General features: G+C 46.3%; 1 protein-coding gene across 6 annotated transcripts in view; it reads left to right on the forward strand.

Moving 5' to 3' along the window:
- Nucleotides 1-1,689: 1,689 nt before the first annotated feature.
- The window catches only part of Usp4 (ubiquitin specific peptidase 4), a 45,359-nt gene continuing 26,189 nt past the window's right edge, over nucleotides 1,690-20,859 (forward strand). For 3 of the 6 annotated variants that reach the window (XR_010053934.1, XM_063265000.1, XM_063265001.1), the window contains exons 1-7: nucleotides 1,690-3,893; nucleotides 6,949-7,076; nucleotides 14,039-14,169; nucleotides 16,361-16,487; nucleotides 17,432-17,577; nucleotides 17,708-17,769; nucleotides 20,503-20,643. Coding sequence is in view for 5 of the 6 variants with exons in the window: in XM_063265000.1 (XP_063121070.1) it covers nucleotides 3,793-3,893; nucleotides 6,949-7,076; nucleotides 14,039-14,169; nucleotides 16,361-16,487; nucleotides 17,432-17,577; nucleotides 17,708-17,769; nucleotides 20,503-20,643 (836 nt within the window). In the remaining variant the exon portion in view is untranslated. The remainder of the gene's footprint in view (nucleotides 3,894-6,948; nucleotides 7,077-14,038; nucleotides 14,170-16,360; nucleotides 16,488-17,431; nucleotides 17,578-17,707; nucleotides 17,770-20,502; nucleotides 20,644-20,859) is intronic. The other 3 variants (XM_063264999.1, XM_063265002.1, NM_001135012.3) reach the window with 2 other exon arrangements.

Below are 20,859 nucleotides of genomic sequence, written 5' to 3' on the forward strand. Positions count from 1 at the left end.
CAAGATTTATTTATTTTATGTATGTGAGTACACCCTCACTCTCTTCAGACACCAGAAGAGGGAATCAGATCCCATTACAGATGGTTGTGGGCCACCATGTGGTTGCTGGGAATTGTACTCAGGACCTCTGGAAGAGCAGTCAGTGCTCTTAACCGCTGAGCCATCTCTCCAGCCCCCCCCCCCCCCCCCAGAGAGCTTTTATACAAGAAAGTATCAGGGTTATCCTCCCAGATACAGTACAGAATTGTCAAAGCACTTTGCTTTTTTTTTTTCCGGAGCTGGGGACTGAACCCAGGGCCTTGCCCTTGCTAGGCAAGCACTCTACCACTGAGCTAAATCCCCAACCCCTTTGCTTTTGTTGAGAATGGATGACTTGTACCTTTAACTCCTGCCGCTCCTGCCTCCACGTCATCAACAGTGACCTTACAAGCTACATTGTCTATCTTTTCTTTCATTTTGTAGTTACATTTTGTTCATCTCTTGTGTATGTGAAGGTGAGCGGGCAAGAGGCAGTTCTCTCCACCTTGTGGGCTTTACTTGCTGAACTATCTCATTGCTCCTCCCCTTAAACTGCTTTTAAATGTATTCATGGTGTGTGTGTGTGTGTGTGTGTGTGTGTGTAGGTCAGAGGGCAACTCTCTTTGGAGTCAGCCCTCTCCTACCTAACGAACCCCCAGGATGAATCAATGGACCAGGACACCAAGCTTGACAGCAGATGAGCCACCATCCTTTTCTTTTTCTCTTTCTTTTTCTTTTCCAAAGCCTTACAATGAGATCACTGGTCTGGAATTTGAGATCCCCTAGCCTCTACTTCCCTAGGGTAGGTGGGCTCAGGGACTGACATGGGGTAGCACTCTTAACTTCAAGGCTGTTTTAAGAACTCATTTAACTCTTCCCAATGTCTCTATCACTTTAAGACAGATGTCCCACAGAGACTAAATTATGTCAATTATCTAAAAAGACAACATAAATAGTCTTCTCAAATGGCCTACCTTACCTTCATTGGACAGTTCCCAGTCTACCAGGGCAGCACTAATTTGTTTCTTCCCCTAAAGCTACAGTAATTCGTTTCTAATGGATCTACGTCTTGGATGCATCTCTGTGCTGTAAAACACCCTCAGGCATTTCTCTGTCCCAAACCTCCAGTGACTGCCTGCCATTAAACTAGTGGTCCCACCGGCTTCCTTTCTAGCTTTAGACGTCCTGAAGCTCTTTGAACAGTCGGAGCTCATCTCTTTGGTTTAATCCCCACTCTGCCCGTGAATTGAATATTACAGAAAAATTCCTTCATCCCTTCGGATTTATGCTTTTTCCTTCCCACAGTTTCTTCAGGACCATACTGAAAAGCTGCTTAGGTCAGCATCCTCTTTTCACACCGTCTGGCAGGCCTCCGGCCTTGGCTTACGCTCTTTTTTTTTTTTTTTTTTTTTTTCGGAGCTGGGGACCGAACCCAGGGCCGGCTTACGCTCTTTAATGACTTCTACCACAGCCTCCCACAGGTGTGGGTTACGAGAGGATGAAAAACCTTTTTTGTTTTGTTTTGCTTTGTTAACTTATTTTTCTCCTCTAGGATTTATTTTTCATTCATGCGTGTCTGTCACCCCTGTTAGGTGCCTATGGAAGCCAGAAGGGGACATCAGACTCTCTAGAGCTAGAGAGGTCGTTGTGAGATGTCTGACTTGGGTGCTGGGAATCAGGGTCCTCTAGAAGGGCAAACCTTTCTTTATCCTGAGCCATCTTTCCATCCCTTGTTTTGAGACAAGGTCTAATCAGCAGGACGGGAAAACAGTCCCCAAGAAAATGGGGCTTGAGGAGTTCTCTTTCTCTGGAAAATGCCACTGAGGTAAAGTAGGATCCTTGACTGTACCATGGGGAGCAATTTCAAGACAAATCAGAGTAGAGCAAAGTTACCAAAAAGATGGCTCTGGCTAACAGTACACTGTTCATGCAGAGGACTGAGGATGGCTCCAGCACTCCTTAGGCAGCTCACAGTCGCCTGTCACCGCAGGTCTAGGGAACACATTCTCAACCTGTGGGCCACAGGTGTCAAAGTTCAGACATCCTGTCTATCAGGTGTTTACATTACAATTTGTAACTAGCAAAAACTACAGTAATGAAGTAGCAACAAGATGATTTTATAGTAAGGGGTTTACTACAACCTGAGGAAAGGTATTAAAGGGTCACAGCAGAAGGAAGGTTGAGAACTGCTGTCCTCTGGCCTTGAGGGTACCTGCATACACGTGTTGGTGTTGCATATACACTTTATGCAGGGCATACACACACACACACACACACACACACACACACACACACACATAAAATAAATGTATCTTTAAAAAAGATCTGTACTGGGGTTGAGGATTTAGCTCAGTGGTAGAGCGCTTGCCTAGCAAGCGCAAGGCCCTGGGTTCGGTCCTCAGCTCCGGAAAAAAAAAAGATCTGTACTATAATACACGGTAGGAAGGTGTGGAAATTGGGGTTTTGCTCGTTTGTTTTTAGTTTTTTGAAGGGCAGCTAGAAACCAAGGGTTTGCACATGCTTGGGTATCCTGCAAGAAGCTGTCTTACTCGGGGTTGGGGATTTAGCTCAGTGGTAGAGCGCTTGCCTAGCAAGCACAAGGCCCTGGGTTCGGTCCCCAGCTCCAAAAAGAAAAAAAAAAAAAAGAAGCTGTTTTACTTGCCTGACTGTTACGAACAGGATTTGCCTGAAAAGTAAAAACACACCAGTTGCCTGGGCACCTCCATAGATGGATTTTTCCCTTCAGAAGAACCGTGCTTTAAACCTGCTTGAGAGTCTCTTTCTTTTTTTTTCAAGGGAAGTGTAGCCTTGGTTGTCCTAGAATTCTCTCTGTAGACCAGGCTGGCCTCGAATTCAGAGATCTGCCTACCTCTGCTTCCTGAGTGCTGGATTAAAAGCGTGCGTCGTCACCGCCCGGCAGAACACGCAATCATTGTTCCAAGGGAAAAAAAAAATGCCTGGACCTCATTCCTATCACAGTCGACTTTGGTGGTTGCCTCTCTCGCTTTGACCTGGAAGGCTAACAGGATTCAGTTGTTTAAGACAAACTTTGTTTTTTGAGTCTATTTATGACTGTTTATTTTTATTTTTTGCAGGTGTGGTGTTGTATGCCTTAAATCCCAGCACTCTGGAGAAAAAAGGGCAGACGGATCTAAGTTCGAGACCAGCCTAGTTTACGTAAGCAGCTCCAGGACAGCCAGCTAGAAGACTCTGTCTCAAACAACAGATTTCACTATTGGGTATGTCGGGAACAAAGGACAAGTTTAAGGAGTCAGTTTTCTTCTGGCACCTTTACATGGGTTCTGGGCATCAGACCCAGTTGTCACCCACGGAACCATCTCGCTGGACCTTGTTCAGACAATTGTTAATGGCTGGACCACACCGGACAGTCCAGATTCCAATGTGTCTGTGTGCACCGCACCTGGCTACAGGGGCTGTCGAGGCAGTAAATTCAATCTCACATTTAGGCAGTCAAGCTGAAAGCAGAATGGAGCGGAGTGGAAACAAGAAAAGCAAGCAGCAGTCTTCTCCTGCACCGGTATAGCATCAGGATAACCCCGCAGACCAGGATGGTGGGGCCAACGCCTCTGGGTGTCCAGCCTCTTCCGTCCGCTTCTGCTCCAGGGCACAGCGCGTGGGGGCGGGGAGGAGAGGCGGAAGCCGACGGTGCCGGGCGCGCGCACGTGCGTGGTTACGTGCGTGCGTGGGCGCGGTCCTTAGCACGCCGTGCGCTAGGCGGATGTCCGGGCCGGCTGGGCCCGGGCGGCGGACGAGATGGCGGAAGGCCGGGGCACCCATGAGCGACCGGATGTGGAGACCCAGAAGACGGAGCTCGGAGCCTTGATGGGGACCACGCTCCAGCGTGGGGCTCAGTGGTGAGCGTCCGCTCTGCCCTCCCACCGCGCAGAGCGTCAGGCCGGCTCGCTGGCCCTCAGGCCGGACCCCTTTCCTTAGTTTTAGGTAGAGGCGGGCCGGGGGCGGTGCCTGGAGTCTCTGAAAGAGTGGCTTGACAGCAGCCGCTGATGAAAGAAACCCCGAGATCAGCTAGGGTACAGCGTTGACAGATCTGGGGTTTGTCTTGGTCCATTCGTATTCACAAGAGTCTTGGGCCGGAGGGGATAAGGGGTGTAGAATATAGAAATGGGGGAGTGCTCCGGTCGGCGGGAGCAGGAAGGTGGGAAAGCACTTAACCATCGAAGACTTGATGCTGACCTTGGTGGGGGAAGCGTCCACATCTTCTAGACCTCGGCTCCTTAAGAATTAAAACTGGGTAGCAATTTGTGGCTTATGACGCTCAGGAGGTTGAGAGACTATCAGAAGCAGATACTTTGTAACTTGTAAACTGCGGAACAGAATTCAAGGCCAGACACTGAATAAATGTCTAAGAACTCAGATTGTCAGCTGGTCAGGAACAATTGTAGCAGTAGTTAGATCTAAGAGTGGGAGGGGAGGGGAGCAAAATAGAAGATCGGAAGTTGCAAGATTTTGCCAGGCGTGGTGGCATATGCTTTACTGTTGTTTTGCAGGCGCAGACTGGAAGGTTGCTGTAGTTTCAGGGCTGGTCTCTTATACAGTGAGCATGAGTCCTCCAAAAAAAAAATATTCCAGGTTTATTTGAGCAGATTCAAATATGAGGCGTCTCAGTAGATTGTTAACTAGAAGGGATAGTACTCCTCAGTAGTGGAGAAATGGCTGGGTGGTGCTACTGTGTAGGAGTCAAATACTAGCGTAGGTTTCCCATTGAATATTACCAATATGGGGTTGGGGATTTAGCTCAGTGGTAGAGCGTTTGCCTAGCAAGCGCAAGGCCCTGGGTTTGGTTCCCAGCTCAAAAAAAAAAAAAAAAAAAAAAAAGAATATTACCAATATAGGGACTGGAAAGGAGAATAGAAATTATGTGTTTGGGGGGTGTGGTTTAGGTATAGTTTTATGCTGTTTAAATTGAGCCAATGAAAGGCCAGACAAATTGAGAGAGCTACTTTAGAAATTATTCTGCAAAGGGATGACACATAAAGAATACTCAGCTTGGTATGGATGAGCGTACCTGTAGTCTTAAGGCCTGGAGAGAGGTATTGCTGCCAAGGTTTGGGCAATGCAATTAATAACTTAGTAAACATTTTACTTCTAGAAAGCGTCCATTTTACATGAGTGCTCATGGGCTGGAGAGACTGCTCAGCAGTTAAGAACTTATAATGGGCTTGCGGAATGTGAGTTTGAGGCCCAGCGCTCATGTTGGGTATCTCTCAGTCATGTATAACTCAAGCTCCAGGGATATCCACGCCCCGACCTCTAAGGGCACTTGCATTTATACTCATACTTATGTGCATAACTAATAAAGTGCATAGTTAAAAATAAAATCCTAGCCCAGGAGTGGTGGCGCACATTTTTAGTCCCAGCGCTTGGGAGGCAGAGGCAGGTAGATCTCCGAGTTTGAGGTCAGCCCGGTCTACTGAGTTAGTCCAGGACAGTCAGAGAAACCATGTCTTGAAAAACCAAAGTAAATAAAATCCTAACTATGCATAGTGTCACACAACTTTAATCCCAGCATCTGGGAGGCATACACAGGTGGATCTCTTTGAGTTCAAGGCTATCCTGGGCTACATACTGTGACCCCCCCCTCCCAAATGTAATTAAATTTTAAAATTCTTTTAGAAATCGTTTATGTTTTTGTTTGCTTGGTGTTTTGTTTGTTTGTTTGTTTCCGAGACAAGGTCTCCCTGTGAGCCCCTGCTGGTTTGGAACTAGAAATGTATGCCAGGCTGGCCTTAAACTTGCAGACCCTTCTGCATCTGCTTCTTGTGTACTTGGATTACAGATAAGTGACGGCACAGCCAGCTTTATGGTGTGTGTGTGTCTGTCTGTCTGTCTGTCTGAGTATATGTATGACATTCATGACATTCATGTACCTGTGCAGAATAGAGTTGTGCATACCATTCATGGGTGCTGGGAAGAGCGCCAAACTCTCAACTTCTCTCTCTCTCTCTCTCTCTCTTTTTTTTAAGATTTATTATGTTATTCATATAAGTACACTGTAGCTACCTTCAGACACCCCAGAAGAGGGCATCAGATCCCATTACAGATGGTTGTGAGCCACCATGTGGTTGCCGGGAATTGAACTCAGGACCTCTGGAAGAGCGGTCGGAGTTCTTAACCACTGAGCCATCTCTCCAGCCCCTCTCTTAACTTCTGAATTCTCTTTCCAGTCCCTTGTTTATTTTTTTCAGACAGGGTCTTATTAGGTAACCTTGGGTGGTCTGGAATTCCCTGTGTAGACCAAGCTGGACTGGAACTCTTAGAGATCCAAGTGTCTATGCCTCCTAAGTGCTGGGATCTAAAGGCATGTGTCAGCATGTGTAGCTTTGTTTTGTCTTTTACAGATATGGTCTCTTGTAGCCCAAGCTGACCTCAAACTCATCGTGCAGTGGAGACTGACCTCTTTGCCCAGACCTCCCAAATGCTGGAATCACAGATATGGGCACCCAAAAGCTTCCTTTACTTATTCTCTTACCAGTCATTTCTCCTAGTGAATACCTGGCCTAGATTAGGCCCTCTCTGCCATGTGGGGCTGACTTCAGTTCTTAATGTTAAGACTGTGATTTTAGCTGGACCGTGGTGGTAGTAGTGCACGCCTTTAATCCCAGCACTCCGGAGGCAGAGGCAGACAGATCTTTGAGTTTGAGGTTAACATGGTCTACAGAGCAAGCTATAGTCAGGGCTACACAGAGAAAACCTGTCTTGAAGAGCCCCCTTCCCCAAAGATGTGATTTTAGTGAGAATTGCATATTACCTTGGCGAGAAGACCCAGGAGAAGCTTAAGGTCGGTGTCTGGTGAAAAAAAATGAAAGGAGAGCTGCAAAACGTAGAACGTTGGCTTTGTAGGAAAGTGTTTATCTGTGTAACTGTATTTCATAGGAGACTGTTTCTCCCCAGGTATCTGATCGACAGCCGGTGGTTCAAGCAGTGGAAGAAGTACGTCGGCTTTGACAGCTGGGACATGTACAACGTGGGGGAGCACAATCTCTTTCCTGGACCGATTGACAACTCTGGGCTCTTCTCAGGTGGAGTATCCTCAGCTTTCTGTTGTAGTTCTCGTGGGCCAGAGTTGTGTGCATCTCCACCATGGTCATGATGAGCATGTAATTCCATAATGTGGAGACATAGAAGCATCCGTCTGCATCAGATGTAGTAGACGCCTTGGCAGATCATTAGGGAGAAGCCAGGTAGTTATTTTGCCCTAAATAACTACTGTGACAAGAGCTTGCTTTGGTTTTTGTGTTTCTGTTCTGTTGCTGTGAAGAGACACTGTGACCAAGGCAGCTTATAAAAGGAGCCATTTAATTGGGGGCTGGCTTCCAGTTTCAGTGAGTTAGTTCAGGGTCCTTATGGTGGAGGGACTATGGCACCCAGCACGTGGGTGTGGGAATAAGAAGTAGCTGAGAGCTTTGCATGGGGGGGTGAAGGAGAGAGACAAGACGGGGAGGCCGAGAGACTGGGCTAGGTGAGGGCTTTTGAAACCTCAAGACCACCCCTCAGTGGCACACCTCCGTCAGCAAGGCCGCCTCCTCATCCTTCCCAAACAGTACTACCACTGGGGGCCAAAGATTCAAACGGGAGCTTACTTGGCCTGCTCTCATTCAAACTGCAACATTTTGTAGCATACTAGTGTTTTTTTCGCATTTTTATTTTTACTGCATATGTGCACGTTGTATGTGTGCCAGTGAGACACTGTGCGTGTTAATGTCAAAGTACAGCTCTATGCAGTTGGTTCTCAGAAGACATCTTACCTGTCCACATTGTAACATTTCCCCTTTGACTTTTTTAATTGTGTGTGTGCACGTGTATCTGTCTGTGAGTGAGCTATGCATGTGAATGTAGTTCCAAGGACCTAGAAGAGAAGTTTGGGTCCCCTGAATTACAGTAGCTTGTGAGCTGCCCAGAGATGGTGCTGGGAACGGAACTTGGTCCTCTGCAAGGGCAGTAGTGTGCTTCACTGCTGGACCACCTCTCTAGCCCTTAGTTCTCTTTTTCTTTTTTAGGTTTTGGATTTATATGTAAACATGAAAGAAGAAAAGTCATTTTAAATTGCACCTATAATCTGAAAATTGGGAATCACTCCCCACCTCCCCCCTTTTCTTTCATTGCTGTGGATCAAATTCAGTATGTTAAGCAAGTAATATCCAGTAGTTGATCTGGGTGTGGATGTTTTTTTCTGTTTTTTTGTTTTGTTTTGTTTTGTTTTGTTTTGTTTATGAGAAGAAGATCTCTCTACATAGTCCTGGTTATCCTAAAATTGATTATATAGACCAGGGTGGCCTTGAACACACAGAGATCTGCCTGCCTCTGCCTCCCCAGTGCTGGGATTAAAGGCGTGTGCTACTATACTTAGCTGTGCCCACAAATTTTTGATACCTGCAAAGTAGGACAAATTGTATGTATATTAAAAGTCACCTAACATCTCTGAACTGACTGTGTTTATCCTAGAAACAGTGTAAGGAAAGGTAGAAGGTCCGTGGAGTGTGACTTCTGACCTCCGCACTTCCCAGTTAAAGGGTTTGCCCGGGAAGTGCTGGTACTCTATTCCTGTGGCTGTGTGGAGATGGCGCGGCTAGCTTTTCCAGAGAATCGCTTTCACCTGAGTCTAGAATCTGTAGGCTGGCTGGCTGGCAGGCAGGCAATCTATTCGTACCCTTCATATATTCCTGTGTGCTTGTCTGTGGGGGGGTGTGCGCACGAGTGTACTCATGAGTGTTCTCTGGTGTATTTGTGGTGTGTGTGTGGGTTAGAGTGCGGCTATGGAAGGTGGTTCTCTCCTCTCTCCATGCGGACCTACCATCCTGGGACCACCTCATGTCCTCAGGCTTGGCCTAGATGCTGTTTCCTTTTGCTCAGGCTCTGTCTGCCTGTGCTGCCCTGGCTGGCCTTGCACTGAGTTAGTCCTGCAGTCGCCTCCTTTGCACTACAGGTACAGGAGTGGCCCCTACACCTGTATTCTTGTTTTGTTTTACAGACAGAGTTTTGCTGTGTTTCTTGGCTGGCTTAAAACTTGGTATGTAGCCAAGGCTGACCTCAAAATCACCACCTTCTGGCCTTAGCTTCCCAAGTTATGAAATTAAAGTCTTGTGCCATTGCGTCTAGCTTTCGGGTTTTTAATTAGTTTTATATTCTTTTTTATTTATTTTTTTTTTTCCCTTTTCTTTTTTTCCGGAGCTGGGGACCGAACCCAGGGCCTTGCGCTTGCTAGGCAAGCGCTCTACCACTGAGCTAAATCCCCAACCCCTAGTTTTATATTCTTTTTGGTTAAAAATGTGTATGTTTGTGTGTGAGACAGGGTGAGTGTGTGCATGGCATGGTACAGGGTGTGTATTTACGGACGTCTTCTACAGTGTGGGTTCTGAGGATCAAACTCAGGTGGTTATGCTTGGTGGTAAGTGTCATCACCTGCTGAACTGTCTCACCAGCCCTAAATTTCTTTTCAACACAGGATCTTCATTAAGGATATGAGGTTGGCCTCAGTTTTGTGATGTTCTTTGTTTCAAATGCTAGGATTCCAGGGGTCTACTGCCAGGCATGGGTAGTCCCTGATGGTTTTAAATTTATTTTAGATATGGTCTCAGTGTGTAGAGACCTTTGGCTCACAGAGGTCCTCCTACCTTTGCCTCCTCAGTGCTGAGGTTAAAGCTGTACCCGTCCTCTACCATACCTGACCTGTTTACTTTTGTTTATTTAATTTTTATTTGTTTGGAGTTTTTATTTGTTTACTTTTGAGGTGTGATCTTGTATAGTTCAGGCTGGCCTTAAACAATGTTGCTGAGGTTGACCTTGAACTTATGTACTTCTTGAATCTACCTCCCAAATGCTCAGGAAGATAATTCTACTTATTAACTTAATTATTTTGAGGTAGGGTCTTGGAATACAACTCGGATACATAGCAACTTTGTAGTTCAGCCTGGTTCAGAACCGCATATGTATCCCAGTTAAGTCTTGAACTTACAGTCTTCCTAACTCTGAGTGTTGGGATTGCAGATGTGTACCATAATGTCTGTCTTCTTGTTTGTTGTTTCATGGTGTCAGTGACAGGATGGCAGAGGAGAAGGAGGAGGTGGTGGTGTTTGAGTCTCTCTATGTTGCCTGTGCCACCCTTAGAACCGACCAGTCCTATTCCAGCCTCCCAGAGCCTGTGGGATGATAGGTCTGAGCATCATGATGTGGGAACGACTGCCCGACAGATGTCTTCAGCAGGGAACCGGCTGTCACCTGCAGAGCAGCCCTTCTTATTTCCACCTGTCTACTGAGACAGACAGTTTTTATCGTTTTGCTTTGAAGACTTTCACATAGTCTAGGCAGGATACCTGTGATGTGGAACAGATTGTAGATGCACCAAAGGCATCTCTGTACTGACTGTCATGGAAACAGTGTCAGGGGAGATGGCACATCAGTGGAGTGACCTCTGACCTCCTCACTTCCAATTATGTGTTGAACTTTTGCCATCCTCGAACTCCTTTTGTGGCTGACCACCCTAGCAGCACTGGTCCTCCTGACGCATCTGCAAGGTACAGGGTTAACAAGTGTGCGTTATCACCATGCCTGGCTCCTGTTTTTCCCTTTTTCTTCTTGAGATGAGATGCTATTCTGTAGGCCTGGCTGGTGTGGAGCTCAGCAGTAATCCACCTGCTTCTACCTCCTCCTGAGTGCTGGGATCAAGGGCGCCTGCTCTCACACCCAACTCCTATTTAAAAAAAAATCACCGGCCTTGGGTTATAGCTGAGTTGCACCTTCATGGGTACTTTCCTGGCTACTCTGGTCTGAGAACAGTGACTTCTGCCGTCTTTAGAGTGGGTGTTGATAAACAGGCTTAGCACGGAGTATACTTTGTGGCTGGCGGTGATGGGTCTTCTTGGGTTTTCCTCTGAGTGTGTTTCATATACCTCTATGATTGGTATAAAATGGATGTTTAACATGTTATGTACTTACTCTCCATTCCACACAGTGTCCATGAGAACGCCGACTGGGAATGCTTAGTACGAAGAGTGGTTGGGTGTTACGGTGTGCAACCTAGTGTGGGGTACTTGGACTGACATGCATAGCTTTGAGTCTGATACATACAAAAAGCGATCAGATAAGCAGGGCCGCCACTGCTGCTCAGAGACGGAGTGCTTGCCCAGAGAGTGCAGGCCTTGGGCGTGATCCATCTGGCTGCAGACCGTTAACTAAGGATGCTGCTGGGTAGGCGTGTGCACCTTTGACCAGCATCTGAGAGGATGGGGCCGGAGAACTGTCCTAAGTTCAGACTGCCTGGGCTGTGCACTGTTTATTTCAGGCCAACCTGGGTTGCAGAGAGACCTTATTTCAGAACACCGTAGTGTGAGATAACCCAGTGGGTGGGCATTGGCATATAGGTCTGACAACCCAAATTCAACACCAGGAGCCCACATGAAGGAGGGAGGCGAGCGCTGCCCTGAGAGTTGTCCCTCTGACTTCCACCTGTGCCCTGTGGGACGAGCAATTCTCCCATCCTCTGTAGAAACAATGAGTAGAGTTTAACCAACCCCCTAAATATGAAAAGACTAAGTGTGTTGTTGACCGAGGCCATCAGGATATAGAACAACGGCAGATCGTTTGCCTGGGCATGCTTCCTCTCCTAGGTTTATTCCCAGTCTCTGAAAAAATAATCCAGCAACAATAGCAGAGACGCCCAAAGTCAGAATGCTGAGTGACTCCTAGTCCAACAAGCTTGTGCTGTGGAGGCTGCTGATTCCTGTCCCCAGTAAGAAAATACTCTTCAACCCTCAGGACCTCAGTCATCTGCCTTCTTAGTAAATGTTTTATGTGTACATGGGGTTTGAGATTAAGCACTATCAATAGGATGGATAATGTAAGTATTCATAATTATTAACCCTCTCTGTCTGTCTCTGACACAGTCTTCCTATGTAGCCTAGAGTGGCTTTGAATTCTTTTTTTTTTTTTAAACATTTACTTATTTATTTATTTAATATGCATTTACTGTAGCTGTCTTCAGACACACCAGAGGGGGGCATCAGAGCCCATTATAGATGGTTGTGGGCCACCATGTGGTTGCTGGGAATTGAACTCAGGACCTCTGGAAGAGCAGTCGGTGCTCTTAACTGCTGAGCCATCTCCCCAGCCCTTTGAATTCTATATGTAGCTCAGGATGGTTTCAACCTGCCTGAATGCTGGGATGCCTGACTTTTGGTTTTCTTTTTTCTTGGGGAGGGACTTGAGGGTTGAACTAGAGCCTTGCTTTGCTAGTGAGCTATAGCCCCAGCCTGCGCCTGCATTCGCTTCTGTCTCCATGTTTACTAATTGTTTCTAAACTCTTGTTTAATTCCTGCAATGTGGTTTTTGTTTCTTTGCTTTTTTGTTTTGTTTTGTTTTCTTTGTTTCTTGAGACAGGGTTTCTCTCTCTAATTTGGCTGTTTGTCTGTCCTGGAACTCTATTGGTGGACCAGAGTGACTCAAACTCATAGAGATTCACTTGCTTCTGCCTCCCAAGTGCTGGGACTAAAGGGCTGTGCTACCCCGCATAGCTTACAGTGTTCTCACCCTCTCTCTCTTCCTCTCTTGCCCCTCCCTCTCATTCTCCCTCTCCCTCTCTCCCTCTCTTTGTCCCTCTCTATGTCTCTCTCCCTCTCTTCTTCTCTTTCTCCCTCCTCACTCCCTCTCTCTCTTTCTCCCCTCCCCCATCTCAAATACCAGTCCAAGTTTTTTTTTTTTTTTTTTTTCTTTTTGGAGCTGGGGACCGAACCCAGGGCCTTGCGCTTCCTAGGTAAGCGCTCTACCACTGAGCTAAATCCCCAGCCCCCCCAGTCCAAGTTTTTAATTAGCCATTTTATGTTCATTGTAGAGCCTAGAAGCATTTATAAAATGTAAATTAAGTTTTCTTACTAGAAAAGCAATGGGCAAACACCTTTAATCCCAGCATGCCTGAAGAAGAGACAAGGGGACCTCTTAAGCTCGAGGTCAGCCTGGTCTACTGAGCAAGTTCCAGGACAGCCAGGGCTACACAGAAGCCCTGTCTCAAAAAACAAAGCCAAACAAACACCTATTCTTGCTGAACTCAAGTTCATGGATTTGGCAGCAAGTACCTTTACCTGCTGAGCCATTTCCCCAGTCCATTTTCTCCCCTTGTTGCCACTGTCTCCTTCCTGTCATCTCAGCACTTGAGGAAGTGGAGGGAGGAAGACAGAGATTAAAGGTCATTTTTGGCTGTGTAGAAATCAAGGTCTCGTGGTACTGCATGTGACTCTCCTAAAAACAGACAACAAAAATTAGAAGTGGGCTAGTAGGGTGGGCGTTCTGGGAGGAGTTGGGGAAGGGCAAAGAATATGGCTAAAATATAGCTTGATAAATTTTATTTTAGAATTACTCCCCCTCCCCACCCGAAAGATTCTCACTATGTAGCCTTGGTTGTCTTGGAGCTTCTACATAGACCAGGCTGACCCCAAATTCACAAAAATCCACCTGCCTCTGCCTCCTAAGTACTTAGATTAAAGGGGTGCACCACCATGTCCACCTTCAATAAATTTGACTTCAAAAGAATAACAAACAGAGGTCTTTTCCTCTCCATCTTCCTCCTTATTCTTTTTGAGATGGAGTCTGGTTGTGTTGTCCAAGCTGACTTTAAACTTTCCTCAGCCTCCTGGGTGTAAGGAGGAACCACAGACTCCAGCTCACTTTCTTTCTAATTGTAGAAGATATACACGTTCCTTAGTAGAACAGGACTCAGGATCGAGCGGGCAGGTCTGCTTTGTATGGCCAGGGAGGGGCAGTGCTGTACTTGTTCCTGTTGTATCTTTTCTTTTCTTTTCTTTTCTTTTTTTTTCCGGAGCTGGGGACCGAACCCAGGGCCTTGCGCTTGCTAGGCAAGCGCTCTACCACTGAGCTAAATCCCCAACCCCTGTTGAATCTTTTCTTATGAAAAATATGCAAGAATCTTGTTTCAATAAAACAAAAAACTTCTGAGGAAAAGAAAAATGAGATATGTATTAATTTCCTTTTTCAGATCCTGAGAGTCAGACCTTGAAGGAACACTTAATCGATGAGCTGGACTATGTGTTGGTTCCAACTGAAGCCTGGAATAAATTGCTAAATTGGTATGGCTGTGTGGAAGGCCAGCAGCCTATTGTCAGAAAAGTGAGTTCACAAGTTGTTCTATCTGCTAGGTGTGTGTATGTAAGTTCTCCTTGGGTACACCAACTTCTCTTTATTTCCTGGAAGAATGACTGTAGTTAAGTGGTTGAAAATAAGGAGTTGAAACTTAGTTTTGTTTTGTTTTTGAGACAGGGTTTTTCTGTGTATTCCTTACTATTCTGGAACTTTCTATGTAGAACAGACTATTCTCAAACTCAGAGAAACCCGTGCCTCTTGTCTCCAAGTACTAAGATTAAAGATGTCCCACTATGTCAGAACTGAGACCTTGTTTATGTTTCCTGAGACAGGATATCTAGTAGCCCAGGCTGGTCTTGTACTGATCATCTGTGGCTTCTTGAGTGCTGGAATTCTGACCCGAGAGACTATTTCTAGTTCTCTCTAGGAAATGAAATGTTTATGAGTAACTCAGGATGTTCCTAAGTAAGCTCCAAATACAAGAGCTGCCTGGTAGTTTGGGATGTCCATCTTGGAAGCCCAGTACTTCGGTTGGGCTGTGTGGACAGAAACTAATGCGTTGCACCATTCCCTTTTTCCCAGGACTGGGAGTGATCCTAGGGCCACATATATGCTAAGTGTTCTAGCACTGAACTGTATCTCCAGCCCTCTTTTTTCTTTGAGATGGTATCTTAACCAGGCTAAATTTGAACTCACTTATAGTTTAGGGCTAGAACTGTCGCAGTTGAGCCTTTTCTTTTTTTTTTTTTTTTTTTTTTTTTTGGTTCTTTTTTTCGGAGCTGGGGACCGAACCCAGGGCCTTGCGCTTCCTAGGCAAGCGCTCTACCACTGAGCTAAATCCCCAACCCCACAGTTGAGCCTTTTCATTGAGGCTTCTGGATGTTGAGATAACTAGTGTGAGCCACCATGCTTACCTAACAACTTTATTCTAAAGCCATTTCCCCTCTGTTCATGAGACTGATTGTTCTGCTGAGTACAAAAGGAGGGGTTTATATGCATAGAAGAATTTTCAAGTTCCCACACTGTAGACACACTCTCTGAGAAACCCAGCCTAGTGCCTTTGGTGGACAGAACTCATGAGATCACTGCCTTGTCTCTCAGTTACTAGCTTTTCTTACTAGAAAGGAATCATAAAAGCCCATTCATGCCTGCTAATACATAGACAAGACATAATTTTTCATGTTCCTTGAGTGTATGCTCTCCTTATAGGACAGAGTGTCATCCCTGTGTCTCCCTCCCACCTTCCCTGCCCCATTTCTTGTTTTGTTTGTATTTCAAGACAGAGTTTCTCTGTATAGTCCTGACTGTCCTGGAGTTCAATGTATAAACCAGGCTGGCCTCAAACTCAGGATCCTCCTGCCCTGCCTCCTGAGTGCTGGGACTAAAGGTCGGGGCACCACTGTCTGATAAGAGCTGCATTCTTAAGGAGTCTTTATTTCAAATCAGAGCCACCACCACTACCAACTTACTCCTCCCTTTCTAAAAACTGTTTCATGTAGTCTAGGATGGCTTCAGACTTACTGTGTAGCTCAGGCTGACCTTGAACTCTTTATCCCTCTGCCTCAATATCCCTTGAGTGAAATTAGTCTTGTGTTGCCATGCAAGGCTTCAGAACTTTTTTTTCCAGTTTGAAACCTGTGGGAGTGTTAGGGAACAAACGTCACAGGCATACAGCCTTCTTCAGAGGTCTACAGATGCTGTCAGTGTAGTCATGTAAGCATTCTGCTGAGGTCTGACAGACTCTACAAGGACCAGAACAAGAGTTTTCTGTTCAATGCTGACCTTGCTGACCTTCTGAGATCTGCCTTACAGGACCTGGTGATATCCACACAGATCTCTTTCTGATTCCCTAAGATAGACTTGATTCTTCATTATAGCAGAAAAAATTGTAACTCCTGAGATATATACTAATGAATTAAGTCTATGTTTTATAAAAATAAATAAAAATTAGTTCTTCATAGATCAAATGTGGGGGTGCATTTTCTTTAATTCTAGCTCTCCCAAGAGGCAGAGTTCTTTGATTTCAAGACCAGCTTAGTCTACATAGTGAGTTCCAAGCCAGTATACACAATGAATCATTGTCTCAAAAACAAACAATTCCTGACAAAAGATTTTCCTGAGAGGCCTTAGCCTTCTGTGGCTGAGCCATGTCGCCTCCCGGACTGCCCAGGTGTCCACCATGGCTCCGTCACCCCCCCTAACCCTCCTTTGCTTACAGGTTGTGGAGCATGGCCTGTTTGTCAAGCACTGCAAAGTGGAAGTGTATTTGCTGGAGTTGAAGCTCTGTGAGAACAGTGACCCCACCAATGTGCTAAGTTGCCATTTTAGCAAAGCAGATACCATTGGTAAGCAACTGGCAGGGTTCTGGGTGTCTGGTGAAAGAAAGTAGGGTATTGTAGTTGATGAGAGGGAAGCTCTGTTGGTCTTTTAACTTTTTTTTAAAAGATGTATTTATTTTATTCATATAAGTACACTGTTGCTGTCTTCAGACACACCAGAAGAGGGAATCAGATCCCATTACAGATGGTCGTGAGCCACCATGTGGTTGCTGGGATTTGAACTCAGGACCTCTGGAAGAGCAGCCAGTGCTCTTAACCACTGAGCCATCTCCCCAGCCTGGTCTCTTAACTCTTGTTACTCAACTGTGGCTGTCAGTCCTGATTTGGAAGTCTTCCTAAGGGAATTTTTATGAAGAACCAGACCTGGGAACTGTGTTCTAGAGAACAGGACTTGGGCAAGCAAAATGGCCAGCAAAGTAGCGCAAGCAGACTTGAACTGAGTGCATAGCCATGCATAGCCCTGTGCTCCTGATTCTCCTGTCTCCACCCCCTAAGTGCCTGCTTTATATACATTCTAGTAGCCTTGTTGGCGCCCTTCACCTCAGCTTCCTGAGTGCTGGTGTTACAAACAGAAGCCGCTGCACCGCTGTTGTGCATGAGCCCTGGGTTATCAGAAGCATAGTGAACTGCTGCTTACAGGGAGGCCTGGGAAGTACAGACAAGTTAAGGTCTTTGAACATGTCTGTTCTAGACCTTCCATGAGCATTGGTAAAGGCAGGGTGAAGATTGGTCTGCCTCAGCTGTTTCTTGTCTGTGAGATTCAAGACACAAGCCTCACTGTTCTGCAGTTCACACTGTAGACCAGGCTGGTCTCAGACTCAGAGATCCGCCTGCCTCTGCCTCCTGTGTGCTGGGATTAAAGGCCTGTGCCACCACTGCCCGGCTTGCCTTGGTTATCTTTAACTTTATTTCTGGAGACAATCCTAACTGATGTTTTTTCCTGTTTTTAGCAACTATTGAGAAGGAGATGAGGAAGCTCTTCAACATCCCTGCAGAGCGTGAAACACGACTTTGGAACAAATACATGAGCAACACCTATGAGCAGTTGAGCAAGCTAGACAACACTATCCAGGATGCTGGGCTGTACCAGGGTCAGGTAGGAGGGCCCAAGCCATGCCCAGACAGGCAGCTCTGACTCGGGTGTGTGTCAAGAAGTCTTCTGGCAGTAAGCATGTCAGAAGTAGGGTGTGTTGCACTGTGCTCATCTGGTTTCCCCTTTCACTCAGGTGCTAGTAATTGAGCCCCAAAATGAAGACGGCACATGGCCCAGGCAGACCCTGCAATCAAAGTAAGTGAATCTTCTCCCTTGTGTACCTGGTTCACAAGTACAGAGAAAGGGGAAGAGGGTTGTTCTGAATTAGATGGGAATCAGTGTCTCATCCCAATTGCATAGTGTTTGAAGCACCAACCTTAGCAGCTTCCTTTACGTTCATGTCGGAGACATCGAGGAAGAAAAGGGGTTGGATCTGATATTGCCGCTTTGCCAAAGTGGCTTTTGTTTGTTTGTTAAGCTCTGTTATTTTTCTGCTTGTAGTTTAGAGGCTTTGAAAAAGAGAGGGGAGGGTTAGGGTGAGGCCTTGTACGACTTCAGGGTGATCCTTGATCCTACTCAGCTCTCCCGTGGCCTCTTCGGATTACTGCTCAGCTACTGGAGATATTCCTGTGACTTGTGGAACTGTGCACCCTTAGAAGATTGCAGTAGGAAGTGATGGCTTTTCTCTAGGACATAGTGCAGGGAAATATAAGTATTTCCTGACCTGATGACAAACAGATCCAGCTGTTGTGGCACACGCGTGCGTTGTAGGTAGAAGGAGGGCGAGCTCAAGGCCATCTTCAGGTACACAGTTAATTTTAGGCTAGCCTGGTCTTCTATAGAAGTCCACATCTGCAAAACAAACAAAAGCAAACTTGTGCTGGCCGGGTGATGGCTCCGGGGTTAAGATGCCTTCAGTCTCAGCGCTCAGCTGTGTAGGGTGAGTGTGGTAGCCTGCCGTAATCCTAGTCACAGAGCACAGGAGATGGAGGCAGGGAGTCTCTGAGCTGTCCAGCCAGTCTAGCAGAAATGGTCTCACTCTGCATTCAGTGAGAGAGCTGCCTTGGTATAGGGTGAAGAGCAGTGAGGGAAGACACTAACATGAACCTCAGCTTCCACATGTATGTATGCACACATACACGGTTCCCACATCCATGCATGGGCAAAACAAAAGTTTAATAAAAACCACACTGTTGCACAAATGTTGGTCTCCTTATCACAGAACTTACGACTGCTTTGCAGGTGTGATTGACTATGTTGAAACCAGGAGACCCTTCAGGTGGGCCCTTCGTAGTTACAAGGCTCCCTGGGGGGAGGGGGTGCTGGAGAGTCATTGTGGGTGTGAAATCGGAAACACAGGCAAAGCAGTGAAATGTGAGGAAAGCGGAGCCAAGACGGGGACCAGCACTGCTACAGGAATCTAGGGACTCGACTGAGGACTGTAACTGGGGACATCTTGACTTGAACTCAGAACTTCTTTATATTTTTTCTTTAATGTGTGGGTGTTTTGCTTGTATGTCTGTCTGTCTGAGCATTGCGTGTGTGCTTAGTGCCTGTGTATACTAGAAAAGGGTACTGGATTCCCTGGACTGGAGTACAGGTGTAAACGTATGGATGCTGAGAACCTGAGTCCTCTGCAAAAGCAACAAGTGTTCTTGGTCCTGTGAGCCTTCTCTCCAACCCCTCCTTCAGACTTTTGCATCAGTAATTTATGGTAATTCCTTTGTGTTGTCTTGAAGCCCCTGAGTAAGTAGGACCTTGTGACCACAGCAGTAGGGAAACAAATAGTAAAGTACAGACTGGACTGCTCCCTTCCTAACCAGATGTGCACAAAACACAGACAGTAACCCCAAACTGCGAACATCACCTATGACGTCAGAAAACACAGGCATTTACATTATGATTCATAACAGTAGCAAAATTACAGCTATGAAGTACAGTGAAAATAATTTTATGGTTGGGGATCTGTACAACCTGAGAAACTATGCTACAGAGTGTCAGCATTGGGAATGTCGAGGACCACTGCTCTAGGGAACACATTGGGTGGTTGGCTTGTAGCCTGTGAGGTGGTAACTCAGGGAGGGCAGAGGCAGGTTGGCTGTCCTGGCCTTGGACCTCTGTCTTCTTGGCTTTCCTTCTCCCTGTCTGCCCCACACTCTGAAACCTAAGAATTTTTACTATGGGAGACAGCTTTTGGAAAAGTTGCAGTGCCCCCTTGAGACTCCATGAAGGCTAGAGTCTCTTGGGAGAGGAATCAAGAGTGAACATGGAGTAGAATTCCTCAGGCCGGTGCAGTGTCAGATACTGTGGTGCATGAGGATACAGCCATAAAGTAAACAGGTTGTTGGGTCAGGAAAGATCGATAAGAAAAGCACTTGTGCCCTCTGATTTATAAGCAGTATAGACAAAATTGAGGGAGAGAATTATCAAGCTCTAGGATTTAGAATGGGAAGGATTTAACCTGCTGAGCCATCACACGGGATACACACACACACACACACACACACACACACACACAGAGTGAATGAATGAATGAATGAATGAATGAATGAATATGTGTGTTTATGTGTGTAAATGTAGACACATACTTGCCAAAGTATGCTTGTGGAGTCAGAGGTTGACTTCAAATGTCAGTCCTTGCCGTCCACCTAGATGGGGATCTCTCTCTTGTTTGCTGCTGCCTAGTCCAACCCAAGTGACCAGAGCCTGGCCCACAAACTTCAGAAGGTCTCTCCTTTCTACTTCATAGCTCCTGCTAAGTGTGAAGGCAGTGCTTTTGCAGTTTAAGGACCTGAGAATGGAGAATGTTTCTTCCCTCTTCCTCGTCTTTCTATGTAGACCAGATTGACCTCAAGCCTTCTGAGTTCTGGGGATTCAAGCATGAGCCTCGTATAAACTTAGGAATGTTTATTGAGAAGACCTAAAGCAATGAATGGGGCCTGTACTTTTAAAAAAGTCAGTGGTATTGTTTTTGCTTCCCTCTTCCAGATCAAGCACTGCACCTAGCAGAAATTTTACTACCTCTTCAAAACCATCCGCAAGTCCCTATTCCTCAATGTCTGCCTCTCTCATTGCAAATGGTGATAGCACTAACAGCTCTGGGATGCACAACTCCGGTGTCAGCAGGGGGTAAGAACAGGCCTTTAACTGCTCCTTCCTCTGCGCGCTTTCTCAGGAGTACCTGGGCAGCTCGTCTGTGCCTGAGATCAAGCTTGTGGGGTTAGAGTTGCCCATGAGAGCATGCCGCAGCGGCAAGAGCATGCTGCACGTGGCGAGAGCATGCTGCATGTGGCTTCCTTCTCACCCCATTTCCTAACTGTTCCTGCCTCCTCGCTCTGACTCTGG

The sequence above is a fragment of the Rattus norvegicus genome, chromosome 8 (genome assembly GCF_036323735.1).
Source record: "Rattus norvegicus strain BN/NHsdMcwi chromosome 8, GRCr8, whole genome shotgun sequence".
Taxonomy (NCBI): domain Eukaryota; kingdom Metazoa; phylum Chordata; class Mammalia; order Rodentia; family Muridae; genus Rattus; species Rattus norvegicus.